Genomic DNA, 27,325 nt, shown 5'->3' with positions numbered 1-27,325 from the left:
CGGAGGGAGCCAGTTTGGGTGTGGGGTGGGTACTTCGCTCCACTTCACGCCCGATCGGACCAACCCCAAGCTTTCGAGGAAGGACGGCTCAGTCGTCAAACTCCAGAGCACCAAAGACTGGGAAGGATTCCTCCAAAAATGGAGTCCTCAAGTGGCAGCGCACTGCTCCCTAAGAGAGTGACCCTGAGCCCCCTACAAAGCAAGTGGGGAATGAAATGGATCTTCTTGCGAGCGAGAGTAGTTTCAGGCCCACCCCACCCCCTGCTCTCCTCAGCAGCATTAGATCAACCGCCCATGTTTCTACGAGTGGTACTGCTTTGCTTTGCTTTGTTTTTAAAGTAACCGCGGCGGCGGCGCTCTGCTGGAGGGGTGCCCGAGATTATTGGGGGGGCAGAGCCCCCCCAAACGAATTTTTGAGGGGGCTCGGGCCCCCTCAGGCCCCATGGAGTCGGCGCCTATGCATTCAGCTCTGCCCAATGTCCTGACATCACACGAGATGTTGCCCCCGCCATCGCCCTTTCGAGCTGGCGCCTCTGTCGCTGTTCAAGTGCTTTTCTAAAAGAAAAACAAAACTTAGTATGTGTGGGGAAAATAGAAACTTAGCTAGGGTTAAGAAATTAATTTAGCCTCCCTGCCTCCTGTGGGAGCGAATTCCAGTTTTAACCCTGCACTGTGTGAAGAAGCCCCTTCTTTTATCTGCCTGAATCTCTGAACATTCAGCTTCATTGGATGTCCATGAGTTCTACTGTTACAGAGAAAAATCCTCTATCCACTTTCTCCATGCCATGCATACTTGTATAAACTTCTATCATGTCACTTCTTGGGCACCTTTTATCTATACTAAAAAGTCCCAAATGCTGCGAACGAACTTCATAGGGGAGCTGCTCCCTTGATGATTTTCATTGCCCTTTTCTGAACACTTTCCAACTCCTACAATGCCCCTTTTTAGCCAGAACTGTGCACAGGAAGCCTTGCCTGGATCCAAAGAAGTTTAATACCGTGTAATATGTGGTCGTGTTTTATTGCCCTACGTGAAGACAGATGGGTGGAGCCTCCTGATCTCAGCCATTGTTTTGGATTGAGCTTGGCTATGTGGTGCAGAGAGTTGACTGGCCAGAGAACAGGAAACTGAAAGAAAAGTATCCAAGGCTCTCTCTGCAATAACATGTGGAAGCATGCATAGTACAGTGGTGCCTCGCAAGACGAAATTAATCCGTTCCGCGACTCTCTTCGTCTAGCGGTTTTTTCGTCTTGCGAAGCAACCCTATTAGCGGCTTAGCGGATTAGCGCTATTAAAGGCTTAGCGGCTATTAAAGGCTTAGCGGATTAGCGGCTAAAAGGCTATTAGTGGCTAAGCTGCTTAGAAAAGGGGGGGGAGCGGGAAAAAATTGGAACACTCGCAAGACGTTTTTGTCTTGCAAAGCAAGCCCATAGGGAAAATCGTCTTGCGAAGCAGCTCAAAAACGGAAAACCCTTTCGTCTAGCCGGTTTTCCATCTTGCGAGGCATTCGTCTTGCGGGGCACCACTGTACAGGAAAGGAAGAATATAGCTTTGAGGTTTTGGGACAAACTTTTTGTTTCCATAAAAATGCTTGCCATTTCACTTGATACAGCTGAGCCCTGACTGCTCTAATGAACCCGTCTCCATGGGATAAATGCCCCACATGCAGACACTGCCTTCAGGAAAGCAGACATCTTTATATATACACACACACACACCATAGGTGTGTGCAGCGGGGGGGGGGGGGCACACACAAATTTTTAAAAAAGGATCTAGGGAAGCAGAGAGGTGCAGACAGAATAAAAAGGATGCTGAGGAACTCCCTCGTCCACAAGGCATAGATCCATTCCAGCTTTTTTCTTCTGCCTCGGTCTGTTTCTATTTCATGGCTGTGTCTTCCACTGAGCTCCTCTGGCCATCCTCTGTGGGGATGAGGGGCTACTACTTTGTGGTGTGCAAGCAAAGAGGAACAGTCATTCTGCCACCAGCCTTTCAGATTTGCTCTGCCTCTGGCCAACTTGGCACAAGTATTTTTCTCTGCAGGAAAAATCTCCTGTTTTGACTTCCCAACAACTCTTGGTTGTTTGCTAACTTTTTGTCTCTTTACCTCTTCCTTGTCCTTATTTGTTTGTCTTGCTATTTTCTCCCTTCTCTCATTGACATAAATCGATCCATCCATGGGTGCACACCTCAACAAAATTTGATGGGCCACATCTATGATACACAAACAGAACACAAGATCCTGTCATTCATCTCATGACAGCATGTCTACTTTAGCCCTCATCAGGCTGCTGGGAGGGGAGAAAATAGTTCAGCTGGTGGTGACTGTATATAAAGATGTATTTAATACTAGTGGTAAGGTTGAGCAGAGCTTGTGTCCATCAGATTGAGGGCAACCAGCTCCCCCTGCAGGATGCTTCATGGGAGCCAAGCGGCTATTATGGGAAGGAACTCCAACACTCAAAGGACGAAGCTCTAACTTTTCTTTTTGTGGAGACAAGGTAAGACAAAAATGCTGAGCTGAAGTTACAGGAATTCCACCCAAAATCTGTTTTATGCTGGGTTACTTCAGCATGTAAGAACAACCAGCAGTGTAGCTGTTCTATTAACATACATATGGCAATGGAGGCAAGAGTCCCACTCTCCTTCCTTAGCCTCAACTTGTTCCTGTGCCAGCCAATAACATATTACTGATTCAGACAGAAGGGTTCAAAGGAGAGCAATAATGCTCTGATTCAGATGAGATAGGGAAGTGCTGAATCAGTGCTTGAGCACATTAATGCACTGAATGAGAGCCAATAAAGTGAAACTCAATTCAGGCAAGATGGGTTCATGCGTTCAGGTTGGTAGTCCAGCCAGTGTTGGATGGAGCTGCACCCTCTTAAAGGAGCAAGTTCACCATCGGGGTGCGTGTGTATACCTAGACCCAGGTGCATAGGGGCTCTGGACATAGAATGCCTTCTATCAGTTTGCCACTGGGGAATTGCCCTATTCAGGGGTACAGCAGCTGCTCGGCATGCAGAAGGTTCCAGGTTCAGTCCCCCATGGCATCTTTAGGTCGGGCTGGTGGGAGAGATCCCTGCCTCCAATCCTGGAGAGCTGCTGCCGGTCCGTGTGAACAACACTGAGCTAGATGGACTGATAAGCTGACGTGGGATAAAACAGCTCCTGTCTTTCTGTATTCATTACTGGTCAGAGAGAGAGCTTAGCCCCATATCTCCATCTCTGGTAGTCGCTAAGGGGCCGCCTTTGGAAACAACTGAATTCTAACTATCTGGGAATAAAAAAATTCCTTCCAGTAGCACCTTAAAGACCAACTAAGTTAGTTCTTGGTATGAGCTTTCGTGTGCATGCACACTTCTTCAGATACACTGAAACACAAGTTGCCAGACCCTTCTATATAGTGAGAAGGTGGGGAGGGGTGTTACTCAGAAGGGTGGTGGGAATGGGAGATAGGCAGATAGCTGGGAATGTATTTCCGTCAAACGACTACACTGGTTGGTACCCAGGTCATTTCTGAGCCCGCCGAGTTCCAAAGGCTGGTGCCTGTTTAATTCAGGCTGCTGCTTCGCTTGCCTTTAAGCCCAGGGCCGTCGGCTTCGGGCGGGACGCTTCCTCGCGGCGAGGAAAGGGCGAGGCGTCGCTGGCGGAGCTTCGAGGGTGCGGCCCAGGCGGGCGGGCGGGCGGGGCCGGAGGCGCCCAGGCCAGGCAGGATCCTCTCCGCCAGCAGCCAGCAGCCAGTGCAAGGGCTCTCCGCTCGTAGCTGCCACCGCTGCCTCCGTCGGGGAGACCGAGTGCTCGCCGCCGCCGCCGCCGCCATGCCCAAGTGCCCCAAGTGCCAGAAGGAGGTGTACTTCGGTAAGACTGCCCGTCGGGGCGCGGGAGGCTCTCTTGCCCTGGATCGGGGGCGCGTCTCTCGCGCGGGCAGCTTCGGGGACCCGCCGCTTGCCGCGCGGGCGAGGCTGGGCCAAGAGGGAGGGTCGCTTGGGCCGAGCTGCCGGCGGGCGCAGCGGAGGCGGGAGGGTCGGGCAAATGCGCGTCTGGACGGGACGGGACGGGCTGGGCAACCGGCTTCCCCGGGGAGAAACGGAGGTCCAATTGCAGGACCTGGACAGCTCTGTCCAGATTTGCGGGAGCCGAGCAGCCTCGGAGCCCGCGCTCCCGGGGATTCCTCGACGCCCAGCCCCTCGGCGGCAACAGGGATGGCGACGCGGAGATCCTCAGGCTCGGGCTCCTTGCGACGACGACGTGGGCTGCTCCGCGGTGTGGCGAAGGCACAGAAGAGCCAAGTTCGAAGGCTTGGCCAAGCCTGTTGTCTGGCAGACCCAGAAAACCGGGAAGAACCAAGACTGTATTGTCAAGGAATCTCCTCCCGACAGCCCTGTTTGCAATGCAGGCCCAATAAAATAGGGCTAAGTTGGGGGGGGGGGCAATAGGATAGAGGAAAATGAGTAGGAAGGAACCAGGAGAAAACAAGATGAGAGGATGGGGACTTCCAGACATACGTTGCCATGTTGATGCAGCAGGTCTGGTCCGGCATGGATGATGCAATGGTACCAGATGAGGAAATATAATAGACCATAGGAGGAATGTTCAGTTAAGACCAGGGGGCCAGGGTTGCTTGGGCCCCCACAAAGTCGAGGAGAAAGGCCGGCAGGCTGCGAGAGAAAGTTCAGCTTGGCCCTCTGCATCCAGCCAGTGAGGCGGCCTTTGGGGAGCCTGGACATAGAGGCAGAGTCTGTGCCTCTGCGTCCGAGCCCCTCCTGTGTGGCGTCGCACGTCCTGAGGGTGAGTTGGCACCCCGATATTAAGTATCACTCTGAACAAGGAAAGAAGATAGGCAAACATTTTACAGAGGGGAGTCACATGTAATAAGCATGTATAAAATTTGGCATCAATATGAACTGTTCTTATTCCTCAAACCCTCCCCATTGACTTCTCTACTAGAAGATATGAACAGTTCAATCTAAAAGGACAATTGGGAAATTTCCAGATATGGAAAGAAAATAAATAGAAAATATTTCAAGATTGGAAAGATTTCCAGACCATTGAACAAGTATAAGCAAAATTGAAGGTAGACCCACTCAGTATTTGCAAATTGGGACTTTTCCGAACAGGCTGACAATTAGGAAATTTGGAAGGAGAAGACTGAGTCAAACAAACTGAAAGATATCTCAAATGTTCTCCAAGATACTTAAATTATTATTTTTTAAAAATAGGTAAATAATCCATAATTATATGATGAAATTGAATTACAATACAAATAGAGAAATTCCAAGGGAATAATTTTGAAAACTAGTTGAACAAAAAAATCCAGTTTTTGTTTCAGAGGGGCTCTAATTTTTCAATTGCCATATCTTATAAATAAAATTACATAAAAATGGCAGTTCAGTGGTACTGGAGGGAAAAAAATCTGTAAATCAGGAGAGGGAAAGAGTTGGAATTGACAGGAACCAAAAGGTGATTTTTATTGGGGGGAAGCCTTGTAAGAAAGCAGTAATATTGGCAAATGGTAATACAAATATTTAAGGAAATGTTTCACATACAAATCTTTACGTTTGCTGAATTTTACACACCGACAAGAGCATTAAAAACATAAAATACAAATTTTGCAAATACCAATCCATTGCAAGGATACTGATCGTAGAAACAACAGAACAGTGGACCAAAAACTGAACTAATCAGGAAAGTTTGGGGGGAATTAGAGGTCATAGAACTAACTGTGATTGGAAGACTTCCGGGTTGGTGCCTCCGGCAATGGCGGAATTCCTCTGATCAGGAGGAATTTGCCCCATGGGAATTTGGGTCTGTACCGCCATGGCGAAGGCGGAGACCCGTAAAAATCACAGGCAGGAGAAGCCTGTGAACGTGGGATTCGGCGGGCACCTTCTGTGCCTCCCCTACTCACGGGGAAACCCGGTTTCGGGGATCCGGAGCGATGTGGGGTGAGTGGCGCGGTGCTTCGAATCATCTGCTTCTTCCACGGAGCGAAGCCGCATAGCTGTTGTCGGAGAGCACTGACTTTTTCCTGTGGACAATTTGACTCTAAAGTAATTACCCGTGAGTAGAGCTGAATTGGGAAGAATTGGATTTCTAAGCGTTTAATCTAGCATCGAAACGGGGAGGTTCAATACAGGAAGTCCGCCTCCCCCTTTTGTAGATAAACTGAAGCAAGGAGGCTGCAAGCTAAAGTCTTGGAAAGCCTTTTGTAAAAGACTAAATTTCCATCGGTAAAGAACTAAACCCCCCCTTTTTGGAGACAGGAGAAGAGGAGAGGAAGTGGTGGACTGAATATGCCTGTAGGAGTGAGTTAAGAGAGTTAAAATACCGCCGCTCTGACCCTGGAAACGGGCTGCTAGCAGGATTGATGTTTTTTGGAACGTCCATTGACAGTGTTTAGAACGTTCATTGACAGGTAGCTAAACAAGAGAATACATTGTTTCCACTGTCTCCGGTTGTTTTCAAAAAAAGGAGGAAAGTAACTGAAAATTGAAACTAATTTTGGATTATTGAAACTGTGCGTAAAAGAGGACATACTGACCGATACAAATAGAAACTGTTTTCCCCTAGTGGAAGCTTTTGAAATTGGTTACTTTACAGGAGCTGGGCCAGGGGATTTTCCAGCTGTAAGATAAAAAAGTGTGAGACTTTGGAATTGACCTTGAATCTCTTAAGTGTTATGGCAAGTGGAAAGGAAAAAACAGACGGGATGTTGACAGAAGAGGTCTTAGTGGCTGCATTACTGAAAATAAACGATTCGCTGGAACAACTTCATAAGAAAACAGATGTGATAAATGTGGAAATGGATGCTGCAAATAATGAAATTGATTTAATCGTAGAAAGTTTAAATAATTTGGGACAAAAGGTGAATATCAATTCAGAAACCACCCAGAAACTGACACAGGAATCTACCCTGATACGGCAAACTGCAGATGAAGCCAGGGAAAAAACCCTTGCTGCTGAATTTAAAGTACAACTGGAGAGGAGAATCCCATCCATACAAAGACAACCTGATGAATATAAGCTGATGATTGAACTTAAAGAAGAATAGATGAATTTGAGGACCAGAGCCCTATCTGAACTGGAAAAGGAAAGCTTGGCAGAGTTTCAGGAGGCGACAGGACTAACATTGGTTGAGAAAGAGAGGTATTTGGGGGTTAGTATGACCGCCAAAAATGTGAATCTGTTTAAGGATAACTGTGAAGGATGTTGGATTGAAGAGAAGGGGGATTTGGAAATACGGACAAATCAGAAGTTGTTACTGTTGGACCGAGTTACTGTGGTGGGGATGAGGGCTGCTGTGTTGCTGGGGATGTTGCTTTTGTTTCAAACATTGCAAGCTTTGGATGGGATGGAGTGTTTCAGGAGGTGGCAGAGGGATGTTTCTAGAGTTGTCTGGCAGGGCAGGAAGCCTCAAGTAAAACTTAAGATATTGATGGATGCCAAAGAAGGAGGTGGACCTGCCCTGCCAGACCTTCAAATTTTGTTGTGAACCATCTGCTTTTTGCTGGTTGAGAGAATGGTTGCTTCTTGAAAGTACTGAAGTGTTGGACAATGGCAGACGAAGTTGATGGACTATATGGAATTGGCGGAAATGACTGGCAAGATCCGAGACCAGGGAGAAGAGTCGGTGGAAGAAGATTGGAAAAAGTTTAAAGACTATTTATAGAAATATTGTAAAATTAAGGAATGTTAGAAAAATGTTGGAATGAAGTTATATGGCTTTAGTAGAAATGTCATAAGGAATTAAGTATAAATAGATTAATAGAAAATTAAAGGAAAAATAAGTATAAATAGATTAATAGAGTATTAAAGGGAAAAATAAGGTTAGAATGTGTTAAGATAATTATAGGATAGAAAACAGAGGAAGATGGAAAGGAATTGCTGAAACAATTAATAGAAGTGGAATACAAAAAGGGAGGTGTGAGGAGGTCGTGGAAATAAGGGAAAGAAAGATAAGATGTTGAAATTGGACTGTGTTTTAAATGGTTTTTGTTTTGTTTTGTTAGCTGTATGTTATTGTTTTGTAGTGTTATTTTTTGTACTGTATTGTATTGTTTTTTTCTTTTTTGGTTTTTTTGTAGTGTTGTGTTTAATTTGTTGGAAAACTAATAAATATTATTTTTTTTAAAAAATAGAACTAACTGTGATGATGTGTCATTACAAAACGATTAGAGAGGAAATGGCTGAGTGAGTTCTGACAGTCCCCAAAATAGAATTGAGTACAGTGGTACCTCAGGTTACATAAGCTTCAGTTACATATGCTTCAGGTTACAGACTCCGCTAACCCAGAAATAGTGCTTCAGGTTAAGAACTTTGCTTCAGGATGAGAACAGAAATTGTGCTCTGGCGCGGCAGCAGCAGGAGGCCTCATTAGCTAAAGTGGTGCTTCAGGTTAAGAACAGTTTCAGGTTAATAACGGACCCCCGGAACGAATTAAGTACTTAACCCGAGGTACCCCTGTATAATGGATATAGGGCTGCCAATAACTTGGATTCATATGTTCATGTACAGATCAATATTTATGTGTATGTATGTTTATGATTGTGAATGATTATGTAAAATATTCTTGCTTTTCGCACACACACACGTATTTAAAAAGGAACAATGTCTAAGTGATACAACAGTCATGTAGAATGAACATACAGTCACAGCATATTGGTTTACACAGCTGGAAATACAAAAGAGGCAGCCAGAACCATAAAAAGATTAAAAAATGAATTTTAAAAGCTAAAGAACACCAATTAAGCCTCCTTTTTTCAAATAGGGAAAAGGTGTATAGTATTTGTGTTACAAGTTTGTATGGGACCCAGAGAATTAGTGTTCAAGCATCATCTGAGGGAGTCTGGACTGCCAAGCAGACACTGTGTTCACCTCTAAGACGCGGTAATCAATTTCAGAGCTCCTGTGTACATTTGAGGACAAAATGTACAAATCCAACTATATGTGCAGTTATGTCTGATCTGCAGCAGAGCTCAGCCCTGGAGTCATACAATATGGGAAGGGGAGCTCTGAGCATGTGCAGAGGCCAGGGCACACTTCCACAGGCAGCTTCCTCCTTAGATGAGTGAGGCTTCAAGTCAGATATGCATCCTGCCACTGCTGTATTTAGAAAAACCATAACACTTTGTTCATGTCACTTTTCTTTTCATGTAGTAGGTGCTGTTGAACAGGAAATGGTTAACAGGAAATGATTGCCTTTGACATTGATAGCTCCAGTTCATGGGGAAGTAGCTAGAAGTTTTCTGTAGACGGAGCTGGCTTGATGCCACTGACTTGAGTTGGCTCATATCACCTTTCATCCTGTGCTGCTTTTAGCATTTTCTTACCTATTTGCTTAAGGTGTTAATGCAGGGCCTGATCAACAGAAATCCAGCAATGTAACTCTTGCTTCAAAATGTACTTGCAAAGCCCTTTAAATCTCCCAGCCCTTATAAATTGTAAACAGCAGTGGTTTAGCCTTTTAAAAAAACTTTATTTTTTGAAGTGTGTCCAGCAAAGTCTTCTCTTTCTGCATGCAGTGGATATTTGGCTGATTTTGTTGAGTTTTTCCTTTAATTTGTGGTTTGTGATCTAGAGACTTTTGCTCTTAGATTTCTAAATGACAAAGAGCAGGACCACAGTATTCCGAAGCAGCAAAGCTATTACACTGCTGCAAAAGGAAATGAACTTGCAGGAGCACCTCAAGGCATGTTTGAAATTGGGTAGTGCTTGGAACAATGGATGTAGCGCATCTTTAAGTGTGAACATAAAGCTAAACAATGTTGCTGTGAAAAATCTAAGCGTTGTCCCTTGGAAAATATTTGTGAGCTGCAGTAGTTGAAAGAGCCTTATTAAAATGACACCCTTTGTAAATAGGACTAGGAGGGGAAGCAGATAGATTGTACTGGTGGTGGTTGAAATCTATGTGTTTGCCTGAGCTGATGTGGCAAGTGAGTTCAAATGATACTTGCAGCAGGAGAGGCTGTCTGCCTGCAGTCCCTCAGAAGCTGAACAAGTAGGTGATCTATTTGGACAAACGTGTCACAGCAAATTCCCAAGTTCTTGGTTTGGGGCTTGCAGCAATCAAAATTTGCCAGGCGCCAAGCACATTTTGCCCCTGGCTTTCGGCCACTTGCAACCAGGTGAAGATGCCAGGATGGCGCCTGATGTCTCCCCCAACTGGAGGTGCATGTCTGGAGATCCTTGGATCTTGACTGTTTTCACACACCAGCAACACATCCTGCAGAAGTCTATCTGTACTATTTTATCTGCACAATTAGAATGAATTTCAGGAACTGAAATGTTGTATGGAAAAATATGGCTTTCGAGACGTCTGCCCCCCAAATGGCAACTAGTCATTCCGTTTTGGTGACTGTAACCCTGGTGTAAGGAGCCACCAACACTGAGTGCTTGTATACTGGGCTCTCACTTGTGGGGTGCCTCAGAACTCTGTCCTCTCCCCCATGCTTTTTAACATCTACATGAAGCCGCTGGGAGAGATCATCGGGGTTTGGGCTGGGTGTTCATCGGTATGCGGATGATACCCAGCTCTATCACTCTTTCAAATTGGAACCACTGAAGGCAGTGAAGGTCCTGTGTGTCTGGAGGCAGTTGGAGGATGGATGGCGGCTAACAGATTGAGATTGAATCCTGATAAAACAGAAGTACTGTTTTTGGGTGATGGGGCGAGCAGGTGTGGTCCGCTGGTCCTGAATGTGGTAACTGCGCCCCTGAAGGACCAGGTGCGCAGCCTGGGAGTCATTTTGGACTCACAGCTGTCCATGGAGGCACAGGTTAAATCCGTGTCCAGGGCAGCTGTCTACCAGCTCCACCTGGTACGCAGGCTGAGACCCTACCTGCCTGCGGACTGTCTTGCCACAGTGGTGCATGCTCTAGTTATCTCCCGCTTGGACTACTGCAACGCGCTCTATGTGGGGCTACCTTGGAAGGTGACCCAGAAACTGCAATTAATCCAGAATGCGGCAGCTAGACTGGTGACTGGGAGTGGCCGCCGGGACCACATAACACCAGTCCTGAGAGATCTGCATTGGCTCCCAGTACGTTTCCGAGCACAATTCAAAGTGTTGGTGCTGACCTTTAAAGCCCTAAACTGCCTTGGTCCTGTATACCTGAAGGAGCGTCTCCACCCCCATCGTTCAGCCCAGACACTGAGGTCCAGCACCGAGGGCTTTCTGGCGGTTCCCTCATTGCGAGAAGCCAAGTTACAGGGAACCAGACAGAGGGCATTCTCAGTAGTAGCGCCTGCCCTGTGGAACGCCCTCCCTTCAGATGTGAAGGAAATAAGCAGCTATCTTCTCTTTAAAAGGCATCTGAAGGCAGCCCTGTTTAGGGAAGTTTTTAATATTTAATGCTGTATTGTTTTTAATACTTGATTGGAAACCACCTAGAGTGGCTGGGGAAACTCAGCCAGATGGGTGGGGTATAAATAAATTATTATTATTATTATTATTATTATTATTATTATTATTATTATTATCATCATCATCATCACCACCACCACTATTTCTTGTTTGTGTCCCTGCCACGGTAGCTGAGAAAGTCACTTCCCTGGGAAAAGACTGGCATCGGCCATGCTTGAAGTGTGAAAAATGCAGCAAGACCCTGACTGCAGGTGGCCATGCAGAGGTAAGTCGAGGTTTGAGGTGGCTGCTTCTTGCCTGCATGACAAACTTCCAGGTGGAGCCTGTTTGCAGAGTAACTGCATATGTCCATGTGGCTTTTTCTGACGTGATGCTTCTGAATAATTTGCTGCAAACATATGCATGTGCCTCTAAAGTGGGTTGAGCAACAGAAGCAGAATTGTGATGTGTGCTTGCTCTGACAGATTGTGCAGATAGCCTGCTAACTAAAGCCACTGGCTTCTTCTTCTTATTATTTATTACGTTTATATGCCATCTTTATCTCCCAAGGATATTGCAAGATACTTGCAGAAGGAGTGTGGTGGAGTCTCCTTCTTTGGAGGTCTTTAAGCAGAGGGTTGACAACCATATGTCAGGAGTGCTCTGATGGTGTTTCCTGCTTGGCAGGGGGTTGGACTCGATGGCCCTTGTGGTCTATTCCAACTCTATGATTCTATGAGAATATCTATGTGAAATGGACTTTAGTCAATGATTTCTGGTCACCTGTTTCTTACTGTTTTTCACATGTCTCATTGGGGAGAACAATATATGATATCATCAATTATATTTATTTCTAAAAGCTACCTGTGCATGAAGATGTCCCCTTTTTAAAGTTCTACACAGGACCTATGGTTTACCCAATTTATTGGTGGGTTGTTGTTTCCCCCCCAGTTAAATTATTGGGGTTCCCATTGTTTCCCTTGCACATACATATGAGCAGGAGGAAAAGGGGATCACAAAAACATTTCTTTTGGCAGCTTATTAACTGGTCTCCCACCTTTCAGGAGTGAATGTATTCTCCCCCTCCCTCAAGTAGAAGAGGGAAATAATTCAGAAGGAACGCCGGATGACAGACAGCCTTATTGTTCAGATTAGTTGGCTGCAGGTCGTGTTTGTGCTGCCAGGGTGACTGGTTTTCACACCACGGTAACCACCAGCTAACAAACAAATCCCTGGTTTGCAGTGCCGTTTCTCATGTTCATGGAAGGAGCAAAGCATTGACTGCAATGATTTGCCACTTGGATTGCCCAACACTGTGTGCGGCCCCTCCTGATTATTACAGAGATACAATTTATTTTCTTTAGTTTAACTTGGGGGGGGGGAGAGTCCCATTACTAGCCCCATTACCAGCCATCCTGTTCCCTTCTCTCTGTGCAGAAGCTGAGCAGCAAAGGAAGAGGGTGGTGCAGCTGGAACATTGCTTTGCAGCACACCCAGCCCAGCAGCCTCTTTTGAGAACAGGAAGAGGGGAGCGCATGGGGAAAGGGAGCTGGGCTGCCTGGGGAGGGGCGGGGTGCCTGTTTGAATGACTTGTGTGTTCTTCCTGAGTGGGTGCGGGTGTGTTGTGTTACCATGGTATCTTTGAGTGAGTTTATTGTGAGCTGTGGAATGAGTGAGTTTGGGTTTCTTCCTGGGTGGGGGAACTGAAGGTTTCTCTCTCTCTCTGTCTCTCTCTCTCTGTGTTTTAAAGGGAGTCAGAGGACATATTGCTGGGTAGGTGGGGGAATGTGGAGTGGGAGTTTTTGGAGGGGTTGGTGTGGGGTTTTGGAAAGGAGAGACTCTTGTGGGGATTGGGTTTGTCTGTTTGTGAGGGGACTGTCACAACGGTTTGTCAAAATTGGCCACCCCTGCTTTGCCATTATTTGTGGACTCCACTCCTCTGGCAGGGCAAACAGAGCTGCAGGCAGCTGCTCTGAGCAGCAGGCCTGGCTTTTGCCCCAAGAGCAGAGAGGCAAGCGAGGCTCTGCCTTCTTAGCCTCCAGCAGGAATTGGTTGGTGGCTCTGGCTCTGTCCCGTCTTCCATACATACTACAATCCTTCCATCAACTGTCCCGTCTACCCTGCTTCCTCTGAGACGTTTGTATTCTCTCTGCAGCATGATGGGAAGCCTTATTGCAACCACCCTTGCTATGCTGCCTTGTTTGGACCAAAAGGTAAGATTCCTCCAGACAAGCACTTGTTGCTCCAAAGATTTCATCTTATGGAAACAGGATCACATGCCAGAGTATCCCCGGGTATATTGGAGTCTCTCTGGCTCACAGGAGGCAGAACTCTCTCTGTGAAGTAGTTATAAACCGGATGCTGGCCGGGCTGCACATGAAGTGCCTCTGCTGTTTGCTGTTGTACATTAATGTGTGGCAGCCATATGGTGACAGACTTTACTGTCACATTTGAAGATTGCCTTGGAGCTTCCTAATCCAATTCCCACCCAATCACCTTTGCAACACGTCCGAGGCTCCATTTTCCATCTCTTCGCACCTTCTGTGCAGTTGGATGATTCTGAAGACATGGGGAAACACTGGAAAAAAACAGCATATTGTAAATGCTTATTGATATTTTTACGATTTCCATTCAGATAAAATGAGAGTATTTGGTCTGGTACAAAGTATGCAGCTATATGTTTAAACTATTTACAAAACCAGGGTGGGTCCCAACATTAAATGCTTTTATTTAAAAAAATAATGTAAGACAATCTACAGTATTAGAGAATAAATTCTTATACTGAACACTCAGATGCAATATATATTTCCGCACCAAGTCTATGAAACGAGCATACAGGTAAATTGCATGTGAATTCTTCTTGCCTTTTATATTCTAAGTTGTAAATGATACATTTTACATTGTTAAAACAGTAAAATAAGATTATTTGATATGCTTTTTTATTTGATATGTTTTTCTGAGAAACACCAGGAAGAATCTGTTTTTTAATGGCTTCAATGTTTCCTGTAATCTGACATAGCTGGTACCAATGGCAAAAGGGTGTGGACATAGCCCCAAATCCCCAAGCTAGGATTTCTGCACCCATTCACAAGTGGGTCTGGGAGATGATCTTCAGTCTCTGTTTGAGAGGCTAATTGCTGCAGAAGAGCCAAATGTACCCTTTGGAGGAGTATGTTGAAAGAACTGCCTTTCCATGTGGCAGGGATTGATGACGCAAGCTGCTTGGTGATCATGGTCTACCAAACTAGAGATGTACTGTCCTGTCATTAAATTAATATGACTTTTCAGATCCCTGGATAACTATGGATGATGAACTAATCTTGTCCCTTGAGGGAAAAACCCCTTTTCTGTATATGTCTGGGAGGCTACAACAGAGGGAATTGTCATGATCTTTAAAAAGTCCTGGCCTAGGCCCATTCACAGCCTCATCTTGGGTGGCTCTTTTCATGGCTAGATAACCAGGTGTGGAAAATGCCACTAGTATTGATTTGTCTGGTTTCCTTTCAGGGTTTGGCCGTGGAGGGGCTGAAAGCCACACCTTCAAATGAAGTTCAGGTAAATTCCTGTTATTAAAGCGTCTTCTTGATAGACCCAGGATTGCTTTTGTAGCCCTGATGGCTTAGATCCATTTTGATCACAGTATTCTCTTTGCCTTCTTTTTAGGGCTGGAAGGATGGAATTGGCTGTGGATTCCAGCAGTTTCACAAATCATAATAGCCGCAATGTGCCTCCCCCCCCCAACATGTAGCAAGCTAGCTTATTATGAAGGCTTTCAAAAGAAGCATCCTGCTAGATAACTGGGAGATTTCCTGCTCTGTATAAATGGAAACATACTTTGAGGTGGAGACCAGAATCTTTTTTCCTAATTTTAACACCGAGTTTCTTGGAAATGAATTCCTGCCCAAAGCCTAGCCCTGCTTTTAGACTCTGCTGTCCATGATGATGATTGTGTCTCAGTAATAAAATATTGATTTGAAGAGGTTTGCTGCAGCTCATCTTTGGAAGCGGGGGAGGCGTGATGTGCTTGTCTTTGCTGCCCTGGAGGCTCTTGAGCAGACCCTTTGGAATCTTCTTTGGAATCCCAGATGGAATGGATACTAGCCATTGCTGTGGGGATGTTTAGGATAATAGGTAAGGAAATATTTGTTAAGTATTTGTTAAATCCTTCCTTCACTCATGCTAGTGAGTGACGTAGCAGAGCAAATCCCCTCTATATTCACAGAAGCTGGCTGGTAGATTTGTTTGAATCTCTACAAAATGACTAATCCAATCTCCCCTTTTCTCCCTCCTAAAATATAATAAAGACTCACAAGTCTGCATTTAAAAGTATAACAATAAGTTTACTTACAAGTTGTTCACAGTACACATCCTAGAAGGCAGGCTTTAAGCTTCAGTTTACAAACATATAACGTGGCTCACGTCCTTTGTGAGGATGGGCCTAAGTGCTAACAAAATGGATTAGACTTAACTATGAGTTGAATCGAACAGGAACAAACAGGGCAGAGCATGAGTCAGACTCATAGGCTGAGTCCCTTAGAGCAGGAACAGGAAGTTACGCACCCCCCGTCTCTGTCCACTCTAGGAAGTAAAGCATGGTGTAATTGACTGTACTGATGCAACACATCCCACAATTGCACCTATGGAAAATTCCATTCAGGCGCTGAAACTGATTAGCTGGTGACATCCATCATAGCCCAAAGTGATGCTCCACCCACCTCTGGCTGCTGTCTTGGCAGCCAATCAGCAAGAGGCTCCACCCCCTCTGACTACTGTCTTGGCAGCCAATCAGCAAGAGGCTTCAGACCCCTGGTGGAATTCTGAGGGACTGCATCAGCAGACCCTACTTTGGCTCTGCTGTCCCCCCTTGCCTGTGGGGAGAGGTAGAGAAGAAGAGGGGAGAGGGATGTTGGGGATAGAAGACACTCCTCACTTTCACAGTTATTTTTACATCTCTCCTCATAGAACTGGGGGACTCTCAAAAAAAGAAGGGAAGTTGTTGGTGCTGGTGGGGTTTTTTAGTAGGGAAGGGTGTTACCAAAAAACTCCCAAACCCACAGGAGGGGGCAAACTTACACTTCCGGGCACACACACCATCAAGCTACTTTGCTATTTTCTTGCATTTCTCAAACCCTATGTGTAGAATTAAGGAACTGTTACTGACGCTGGGGTGGATTTTGGGGTTTTTGGGGGGTGGGATTTTAAGCAGATAAAAAGCAGTAGCAAGCAGTCATCATACAGAAGCCTCAGATGCTACCTGAAAGGGGAAGGGCAAGGCACACAGGGAAGGAATCCCCAGATACCTGCACATCAACAACAGACAAGGACAGCCACCTGGGAACCTCCTCACCCAAATCCGTTGTCAGGGATGCTGCAGCAAGCAAACAAAGGCAAACTTCCTGCTTCCCCCAGATGTGCTTGTTATGTACTAAAGTTCTCACCCTGGGCCAGCAGGGGGATACTGTAGATAGTTATGCAAATAAGGGATCAAAAGTGACGTTCAGTGATTGGATAGTTACAGAAAATGATTACTGTTGCGTTCTAGTGGAGCTCTATATATGCAGGCTGGCTGAACCCTTCAGTTCAGTTCTGTTCTGGCCTGTGAATAAACAAGAGCTGTTTGAAGAATCGCTGTGTCGTCTGATATGTTCACCCACAACTTAACAGTGCTTGTGCTCTTCCTCGCCCTGAGCCCATGAGAGGACCCTTGGCATAAAGTGTGACAGAACTGGAGTGGGCAGAGGGGGAGACTGGGAATCTGGGAGGCAGCAAGGAGGAGGAGGAAGAGGACTCCGGGAAAGATGGCCAAGGCTAACTGTTTGACAACAAATGTCCTACAGTGAAGATAGTCAACAACGTCTTACACAAGCTACACATTCAAGGGGCTTCTCAAATATTCCTAAACCATGACACAATACACATACACAATTTACTATGTTATTTACATTTAAGTACATTTATATGTATTTTACTTATAATTTACTAGTTCACACTTTCTTTTTGAGGGGACACTTCTTCTGCAGAGGTTCTGTGTTCTTGCTGCACTGAAAGAGCAATGTTTTGAACTGTAGTGTCACAAAATGACCCTTGAGAAACAACTAACCCTTCTCTTTGTACATGAGGCTCTAATATTTACAGAAGAAGGTGACACCACTCTTGTTCTTTGAGCGTCTGGGCTCCCCATCTCCTACTGCAGCAGCCATATACTTGGATTGTGGAAATTACTGTCTCTGCCAGAGCCTTTATGTAGACTTGAACTTAAGCAATCCTACTGAAGGGAGGAAAGGAAAACCTAAATGGAACCTTTCACTTATTTTTAGAAGTAAGGGTCAAGGGCCACCCTTTCCTTTTGCCAGTTCTACTGCTGCTACAACTATAGCTCCTGCTAATCGTTAGATGAATGTGCAACAAAGAGGATTACAAAGGCGTTGGCGTTAAAATTCATTTGCCAGACTGCAAAGGGATAAATGTGACAAATGTCAGATCATGATAGGGTAGGAATAATATGCTTTCAAAAAAGCGTGGATGAAATATGCTGCCTTTATTGTGGTTCACTGCAGGAAATTTTAAAGTGACTGCTGCATAATTGGTTGTTTAAATGGTAAATCCATCTAACTAGCAACTTGGTCACTTCAAACTCCCAAAGCAGAAAGTTAAAAGTGCATTTATCTGTTCTTAAGGGTATTTTTGTTCATGTTTGCTGCTGCAATAGGAAATGAAAAATAAAATAATAAAGGTGATACTTCCTTCTGACAGTAAGTGTGAGCTCCCACTTATTTTAAATGGGGTTTTTCCACTTCATTCCAACACCGAGATTGGTGTTTGGGTAATATTGGGTAAAATACAAATACATTGATATGATAAATTAATCTGTCAGAAAGCAGGTGGCTGCGTATTCTTCAATAGATTGAGAAGCCTTAGATAACATGGGTGGTTTTTAAAAAGACCGAGGCCCCTGGTGAGTGAGGCTGGAAATATGGTGGACATCTGCTATTCTGTTCTCAGAAGAAAATTGCAGCTTCTTGCCAAAGAACCCAAACAGTCTCTTGTCATAGCAAGCTTTTCCCAAGCAAATAATCTGACACCGAGAACATGAATAGGAAACTCTTGCTGTGCCATTTCAGAGGTTTGTGGAAATTCTGGTTGCTATAAACATTTAGTCATCAAAGCAAAAAACAATCTGTTACGCTGGGCGTGGGTGGAAATGGACAGATAATGAGTGGAATGAATCAAACAGGAAGTTGGCTGTCTTTGCAACAGATGCATAGATGTAACAGCCTGAGACCAAGAAAAAGGGGAAGGTTATTTATACAATATCCAATTTATGCTGCTTTTGCCCATATCACCCCTTAACCTCCTCTTCTCCAGGCTAAACATGCCCAGCTCCCTTAGCCGTTCCTCATAAGGCATCGTTTCCAGGCCTTTGACCATTTTGGTTGCCCTCCTCTGGACACGTTCCAGTTTGTCAGTGTCCTTCTTGAACTGTGGTGCCCAGAACTGGACACAGTACTCCAGGTGAGGTCTGACCAGAGCAGAATACAGTGGCACTATTACTTCCCTTGATCTAGATGCTATACTCCTATTGATGCAGCCCAGAATTGCATTGGCTTTTTTAGCTGCCGCGTCACACTGTTGGCTCATGTCAAGTTTGTGGTCAACCAAGACTCCTACATCCTTTTCACGTGTACTGCTCTCAAGCCAGGTGCCACCCATCTTGTATTTGTGCCTCTCATTTTTTTGGCCCAAGTGCAATACTTTACATTTCTCCCTGTTAAAGTTCATCTTTGTCAGGGCTGCCGCCCAGTCCCAGCTCACATAGGACCAAGTCAGCCAGCGTTCAGTTTCAAAGAGTCTTTATTGGATTACAGGTTCCATTTCCAAACTGCAACGTGCAGCCCTACTTCTTCTAGGTCAGAACGACGAAGACCCGTCTGAGTCTCCGCCTCTAGCGCACCAGCTTAATACCCTAGCCTTGCTCCACCTCCTGCGCCTTTCCTTCCGTCTCTGGGTCCTTCTGCCCCCCTGGGTCTCTCCTTTCCTACTCTCTTCTGACGCGGACCCCCCTGACCCTTCCGCCTCCTTGCGGCGGGCTTTGGGACTCGGTTCACTCTCTGGGCTGCTGGCTGCGCCAGCTTCCGTTACATTTGAACTTGGCGCGCGCGCCCAACTCTCCACTTTCCTCTTGATCGTTTCCTCGCTCCCCGAGGTGGGCGTGACTACTCCTGACTCATGCCCTCCCTCCTTCTGAAAGTCTCCGGAGCCCGATATCTGGTCCCCTTTCTCCCCGCTGCTCCCGGCTGGGAACGTGGGTCCCGATCTCCAACTGCTGCTTTCTGATCCCTCTCTGGACCCTTCTTCCTGGGGTGTCCCCCTGCTCTCCCCCCTTGCTCTGGCTGCTGGCGCTCCCTTCTGGGAATCCTCGGACTCGCTAGACAGGCTCGGTGATCTCGGGTCGTCATCCCCACTCATCCTTCCTTCGTATTCCTCCCCCTCGCTCTCTGTCTCCTCCCTTCTCTGCGTCTCTGCTCCTGAACCCCTGACAATCTTGTTTGTTTTGGCCCAGTTCTCTAATCTGTCAAGGTCGTTTTGAAGTGTGATCCTGTCCTCTGAGGTGTTAGCCACCCCTCCCAGTTTGGTGTCATCTGCAAATTTGATCAGGATGCCCTTGAGTCCATCATCCAAGTCGTTGATAAAGATGTTGAATAAGACCGGGCCCAAGACAGAACCCTGTGGCACCCCACTAGTCACTCTTCTCCAGGATGAAGAGGAACCATTGATGAGCACCCTTTGGCTTCGGTCAGTCAGCCAGTTACAAATCCACTGAGTGGTAGCATAGTCAAGACCGCATTTTACCAGCTTCTTTACAAGAATATCATGGGGCACCTTGTCAAATGCCTTGCTGAAATCAAGGTAGGCTACATCCACTGCGTTGTAATTCTGTCAAAAAACGAGATCAGGTTAGTCTGACATGACTTATTTTTCAGAAATCCATGCTGACTATTGGTGATCACAGCATTCCTTTCTAGGTGCTCACAGACTGTTTGCTTAATGATCTGCTCCAGAATCTTCCCTGGTATTGATGTCAGACTGACTGGGCGATAATTATTTGGGTCCTCTCTTTCCCCCTTTTTGAAAATAGGGACAACATTTGCCCTCCTCCAGTCTGCCGGGACTTCGCCTGTTCTCCAGGAATTCTCAAAGATGACTGCCAGTGGTTCTGAGATCACATCTGCCAGTTCTTTTAATACTCTTGGATGCAGTTCATCTGGCCCTGGAGACTTGAATACATCTAAACTAGCCAAGTATTCTTGTACTATCTCCTTAGTTATTCTGGGCTGTGTTTCCTTTGCTGAATCATTTGCTCCAAATTCTTCAGGTCGGGCATTGTTTTCTTTATCGGAGAAGACTGAGGCAAAGAAGGCATTGAGGAGTTCAGCCCTTTCTGTGTCCCCTGTTTGCATTTCACCATCTTCTCCTCTGAGTGACCCCACTGTTTCTTTGTTCTTCCTTTTGCTACGGACATACCCATAAAAGCCTTTTTTGTTGCTTTTAACCTCTCTAGCAAGCCTGAGTTCATTCTGTGCTTTAGCTTTTCTGACTTTGTGTCTACACGTGCTGGCTATTTGTTTGAATTCCTCTTTGGTGGTTTCCCCCCTTTTCCATTTTTTGTACACATCCTTTTTTAATCTTAACTCAGTTAAAAGTTCTTTAGATAGCCACCCTGGCTTCTTTAGGCACCTTCCATGTTTCCGTCTCATTGGTATTGCCTGAAGTTGTACTTTTACTATCTCCCTCTTAACAAACTCCCAGCCATCATGAACTCCCTTTCCTTTTAGTATGACTGTCCATGGGATCTCACCCAGCACTTCCCTAAGTTTTATGAAGTCGGCTTTCTTAAAGTCAAGAAACTGAGTCCTAGTATGCTTGGCTGCTCCTTTCCGCTGTATAGTAAACTTCAGAAGAGCATGATCACTCGTGCCTAATGATCCTTCCACTTCTACCCCACTAACCAGGTCATCAACATTGGTTAGGACCAGATCTAAAATGGCTGTTCCTCTTGTTGTTTCTCCCACTTTCTGGACAATGAAGTTGTCTGCAAGGCCAGTGAGGAATCTGTTTGACCTTATGCTCTTGGCTGAGTTTGACATCCAACAAATATCCGGGTAATTGAAGTCCCCCATTACTACTATCTCCCTTCCTATTGCATGCTTGGCCATCTGTTCCATCTGTTCATACAACCCTTCAGCTGTAGATATCAATATAAAACCACAAAATACATAAGAACAACAACAAAATAATAATAATCCCCCTCCCACAACACATTTAAAAGTTCATCAAATGCCAATCAGCCAAAGACCTGCTTGAAGAGGAATGCTTTTGCCTGGCACCTAAAGGTGCCAGCTGAACCTCCCTGGGGAGAGCATTGCACAAATGGAATAACCACCCATACTCTATTTTTGGCATAGCAGAGGAAGGAGACAGAATCATAGAATTGGAAGGGACCTTGAGGGCCATCCAGTCCAACCCCCTGCAATGCAGGAATCTCAGCTAAAGCGACCCTGACAGATGCCCATCCAACATCTGCTTAGAAACCTCCAATGAAGGCGAGCCCACAACCTCTCAATGGGAGACTGTTCCATGTCAAACAACTCTGTTAGAAAGTTCTGCCTGATATTCAGTCAGAATCTCTGTTTCTCCATAGATAATGTGATATCCAATATTTATGGTGTGGCTATAATTAATCACCACATAATTATCTCTGTTGACAGACTGTTGACAGGGGATGGCTAGATAGATAGAAAGGTGGTGGGGGGGACACACCTTGGAGAAAACTTTTGGTCAGGGAGCCTGAATGTACAATCAGACTCCATAGCAGCCAACTGCTATGGCTTTGTTTAAGACACGGGGCTGGCTAGGACTGAGAAAGAGTGAGAGAGCCACTCCAAATTCCTATTCAGCCACTGGATGGCTTTGTTCAAGCCACTCTCTCTCCCGCGATATAAGGTTATAAAACACACTGTGCACTGAAAGATGAGATAGAAATCTATGAAGGCAGTCCCTATGCCTTCCTTATGCTCAAGAACTTTAACCTGAACCCCAAAGAAACAGGGCTTCCCCTCCTAAGAAAAGCTCAACAACTCTGACCTGAAACCCCCCCAAAACAGGGCTTTTCCTCCTTAAAAAAAGTTCTATTTTGACCTGAACCCCCAAAACCAGGGCTTTCCTTCCTAAAAAAAGCTCAACAACTTCTTTGACCTGAACCCGTCAAAAGGTGGTAGATCACTGCCAGTTTTTAACTCTGTGGGGGTAGATCAGTGTTCTGGGAGCTGACCATCCCTGATCTAGAATAACTGCCCTGTTTTGCATAGTGATGGCCGTCAGTCTGGGATGGTTTTAGACAGATTCCTGGCTCTGTCCTGCCTTTCCATGTTTGAGGCAGCAAATCCTTCTGATTGCATTGCTGGGAATCACAAGCAGGGCAAGGTGCTGCTGTTGCCCAGGGGTCCTGCTCGGGGGCTTCCTTTGGGGCCCCTTGTTGGCCCCGAGAGTGCAGGGTGTTGGACTAGAAGGGCCATGGGCAGGTCTTTTCTTCGATTTTAATGTGTTTATAAGTTGCTCACCTTAAAGATTAGGATCTCCATCCCCAAGCATGGCAGGGGGTTCAACATATGCAAGTGGGGGGTGCCAGATCTTTGTCAAATGATTTAATTTGCACTCTGACCCTGAGTGTGTGAGCAGATCTTTCTTTGCTTTTCTCCTTTTCCCACTGAGGTGGCAGTTGTAGTTTCACTATCTGTCTCATCTTCACAGCAAACCTATAGTCTATTGACATTTAACACTTTCACCGCAGATTAACATTCAGCCTCTTTAGAGCACCCTTCAAGTGTTTAAGCGGGCATACGCTATCCCAGTAACAACAGTCCTGTGAAGTTACAGTATTTTCACCTTTTTGCACACAGAGGCTGAGATATGGTGGCATCCTTGAAGAAACCTAGCAATGGTGTGTTTCATAGGTGACGCTGCTGTACTTGCATGCTTTTGGCATCACATATAAAAGTTGTCATTGTGGGAACAAATTCAGAAGGGGGGGGGGGGAATGAATGCACATCCTAGACAACACATATTTTATTTTCATGAATGTAGGTCAATTTGAAAATGATCCTAGTTGCTACCCGCATCCCTCAGAAGTGAGGAAACAAGAGAATGGCTGAACCGTGGCTCTTCCCGGATCCAGATTTAACTTAGTACTCTGTGATGCAAGCTGCTGCCTGGAAAGACCACAAAGCTTCCCTTTGTGATCAAACACAAGGGGTACTCCAGATGAGGGTTTTAAACACTGCTACCCATTGTTCTCCAACTTCAAGCTACAGAGCTTTTCATGCATCCCCGTCACCTCAATTTTCACTCATTTTCTCCAGGGCAAAGAGTGGGAATTCCACATTTAAAGACTAATGTGGAAGTCCCCACTCTACTGGGCTCAACCAAGCAAAAACCTGTTTTCACTCACAAGATCATTCAAGTGATCTTGGCTCCTTCCTGCAACTGCAAGGAGAAAAGGTACCATGGCTAGTGAAGGGAGGAGGAACTGCTAAGCTGGCAGTAATCAGCTGATTTCAAGAATTTGTGGTCAAAGGTTGAGCAGCAGCGCGGCCCACTTGCTCTCCTGAGAATATGGCGGCAGGGCAGGCCTCTTTGCTTGCTGCGCTGCAAGTAACATAATGGAAGAAACTCCTTTGGAGTTTCAGAAAGGCGGTTGAACAGCAACCTACCAGAGATGCTTTTATCCTGATCTCACTCCAAGAAGTTTCTTTAGGGTTTTGATGGCCACTTTTTGCCAGCGACTGATTTTGCTTTTAGCTTCAGGCTCCTCGCCCTGCCTTCTCCGTGGACCAAGAATGAATTGCGTCTAAACATTGAAACCTGCCTGCTATGGAAAGTCAGAAGCTGGCTGTTTTCAGAAGTTCACCTCAGACAAAACACATTCCATTAATATTTTGGATTTCCTATTTATGAAAACAGGGCACATTAAGGGCAGTTATTTTTATTCTGACATTAAGGGGCCTGAGAAATGCCAATCATCATCATAAACATGCCATAAGACTTTAGATGATGGGAAAGCTGCTGTGAGAACTGAGGGAACATCAGAAGCCAGCTGAGCAGACCAAATTAGCAATGGAGATTCTCCCTAGTATTTTTTCTTTCTTTCCCCACAGTATCCCCCACAAGAAGTTAAGCCCATGAAGTCAGAGAAACTCCAGATGACTCTCCTACTGGGCTGGCTGATGCCTGCTCTTCGAACAGCTCCAGCTCAGCTTCAAGGTTTTTTGGTGCACAGCCAAAGAGACCAGGGGCAAGTGTTGCAGAGACAAATGTCTGTAGGCTCCCATGGAAAGGAACGGCCTTTCCCATGTTCACTTCTACAGTTGTCTACAACTTGGTCGCGAGGGAGATGTCGGCAGTCCCGCCTCCTCTGCTTACAAGTGAAAGCTGACTGTGCTCCCTGAAGACAGGGAACAGGGAAAGAGTGTCCTCCAGTCTGCAAGTAGGATGACCTGTGTTCCTCTTCTTCAGGGATGATGCTCCCATGAGAGAGGGGCCTTCCCTCCCCCAGCCATCATGTTTCCACCTTTCCCCTTCCCACATATGGATATTCATTCAAAATATTTATACCCTGCTTTACAGCCAGAAAAGCTCACAGGGCAGCTTAGAAAACAACAACAATCTGAGCATGACAATCTAAAAGAAGAAATGACCACAAAAGGAAAAGAGGATTTGTAGGGAAGATGCAAACTAGCAAAATCTACTTGTTTATAAATATACAGGGTTCACCAGCTTGGATGGAAACATATTGTTGCACGCCACCTCAATCTTTGTGCGGCAAGAGGTTCCTGGGGCGCCTGCATTTCCTTGGTGTCCTGGAATGAAGGTCATCCCAAGATGGTGGTGTCTTTAGGATATATGGTTTTATTTACACATATGTCCATGAGACCGAAAGGTTCTTGCTTCCTCATTTGGTTTCCAGGAGAGCCCAAACTCAGCTTTGGATCCAACACCAAGCAAGACGTTGCTGTCTCCTCCAGCTTCCAGTATCAGCTCAGCTCTCATGCGCAACTCTGGCTATTGTTCTTCTACCTGGGGTCATGCGGTCAATTGTGAGAAAAGTGTGGGAAATGCCTAAGCCACCCATTTAGAGAGCCACATTGAGCTCATTCTTTGGGCTTCTGCTGATCAGCTAAAGCCATTGTGCCTTGATAAGGCAACTGGTTTGGCAGGCTTCCTCTTTTACACTCTGCCCTCACAGTACATTTACAAAGAGGTAAAGGACCTCTATCATAGACGGAGAGCTCCTCTTCATAAGGGAAAGAGTTGGCACCACCCAAAAGACATAAAAGGATCTCACAGATCTCCCTTAAGCGGCAGCTCCACAGGGTCTCCTTTCTGCCCCTCTTCCAGGGGCTTTTCTTCGGTCGCCTTGGGGCTGGCTAAGGAATGTGCTAAGTGGACAGAACGTGCAGCCAACACTTTAGCTCAGAGTTTTCCAAATTTGTCATGCTTTTTAGACATGCATCATTTCACAACACAGTAATTCAGTTTTATGAACTGGAGGTTATCCCTTTCTGGCCCCGGGAGGAAGCATTCACACGACACACTGCAGCCAACAGTTTGGAAAGCTCCAGGGGCGCCGACTTATAAAAAACATTGGGGGAGCCCGCGAAAGCTCATGAATAATAAATAAGCTCATGAATATGCAGATAAAGTGGCGCCGCCTCCTCGTGAGCGAATAGGGGAGAGCGTGCTGCGCCTATTAATCAGCTCCGAAGGAAATTGGGTGGAGCTTTTGCTCGGGAGGGAGGGCAGGAGGCATGCAGCCCGACCCTGTGCATTTTGGGCTGGGGAGGGGCGGCGGTGGCGCTCTGCTGGAGGGGCGCCCGAGATTATTGGGGGGGCAGAGCCCCCCAAACAAATTTTTGAGGGGGCTCGGGCCCCCTCAAGCCCCATGGAGTCGGCGCCTATGGAAAGCTCTGCTTTAGCCTCTCTACAGTGGTCCTCTGTAGGGAAGCAACTACCAAGCCTGCTGGGGAGGAGGCTGAACTGTCTTGAGGAAGTGGAGGTGGCTCAACCTCAGCCAAGGGTCGTTTGCTTCTGGGTTTTTTAGCTCTTACAGGCAAAAGCACGGAGGGTGTTAATAGCTGATGGAAGATGAGGTTCCTGTGGGTTACTTCCCTTTAGTTTAATTTCTGCCTTTTGAATGCTGGACTGTGGTTCTCTGAACATCTGGCATGTACCCTCTCTGTGTGGGAGTTACAAAGTGAGTCTCCCAAACTTTCAACTTATCTGTGCCACCTCCCTTCTCCCTTAAGGGGCAAGATGTCTGGGGAGGAAACTAAGAAAGCTCCAGGACTGTTTCTGTGAAGAGGTGAGACATTTTTCTCCTCAGAACAGGCAGGAGGGATATGGGAGTAGCCCTCTAACAGAGTCCCCCTCCCCCCCTTTCCCTTCTTCACCTGCTTGGAGGTGCTAGAATTCAGGATCAAAACCTTTCTCTTTAGAGTTGTCTGCTTTGCCATGTGGCCCCTGGAGAGGAGGCAAAGGTCTTCCAGAGGCATTGTCCCTCTGGTGTTATTTATTCATCATTCCCAGGAAACAGATTCACAACATACCACGTTTGGCTTGCCACACCTGGCTTTCCGCTTGCATCTTTGGGGCAGGTATGGCCAAACTTGGCCCTCCTAATGTCTGGGACTACAACTCCCATCATCCCTAGCTAACAGGACCAGTGGTCAGGGATGATAGGAATTGTAGTCCCCAAACATCTGGAGGGCCAAGTTTGGCCATGCCTGTCTTTAGGGTGTGTTGGCCACATGCCTTGTGCTATTTCTGCATTGCAAGTGGCTGGACTAGATGGTCCTTGGGGTCCCCCAACACTACAAGTCTAGATTCTGTTTTACAGGACAAGCACAAAGACCCCAGACTTACTGTTCCA

At 46.1% G+C, this 27,325-nt stretch overlaps 2 protein-coding genes and 1 long non-coding RNA gene across 3 annotated transcripts in view; 2 read left to right on the top strand and 1 right to left on the bottom strand.

The window, feature by feature from the left end:
* The window catches only part of LOC310708648, a 189,971-nt gene that overhangs the window by 152,783 nt on the left and 9,863 nt on the right, over window positions 1-27,325 (top strand). The window lies entirely within an intron of this gene.
* On the bottom strand, window positions 3,557-10,687 carry LOC310708603 (uncharacterized protein; the record flags this gene model as incomplete). The annotated part of the gene is made up of 2 exons (XM_083507214.1): window positions 8,147-10,687; window positions 3,557-5,721 (listed from the first exon to the last, which is right to left on the bottom strand). The coding sequence occupies exon 2, from the start codon at window positions 4,502-4,504 to the stop codon at window positions 3,557-3,559; it is 948 nt and encodes a 315-aa protein (XP_083363340.1). The 5' UTR covers window positions 4,505-5,721; window positions 8,147-10,687.
* Window positions 3,716-15,320, top strand: CRIP1 (cysteine rich protein 1). The gene is made up of 5 exons (XM_083507283.1): window positions 3,716-3,859; window positions 11,535-11,629; window positions 13,499-13,556; window positions 14,851-14,898; window positions 15,007-15,320. Exons 1-4 carry the CDS (start codon window positions 3,820-3,822, stop codon window positions 14,889-14,891), a joined length of 234 nt encoding a protein of 77 aa, XP_083363409.1. The 5' UTR covers window positions 3,716-3,819; the 3' UTR covers window positions 14,892-14,898; window positions 15,007-15,320.

The sequence above is a fragment of the Podarcis liolepis genome, assembly GCF_965112155.1.
Source record: "Podarcis liolepis genome assembly, chromosome: 6".
NCBI lineage: Eukaryota > Metazoa > Chordata > Lepidosauria > Squamata > Lacertidae > Podarcis > Podarcis liolepis.
Note: the sequence above shows the minus strand (reverse complement) of the source record. Positions and strands in the feature narration are given on the sequence as shown.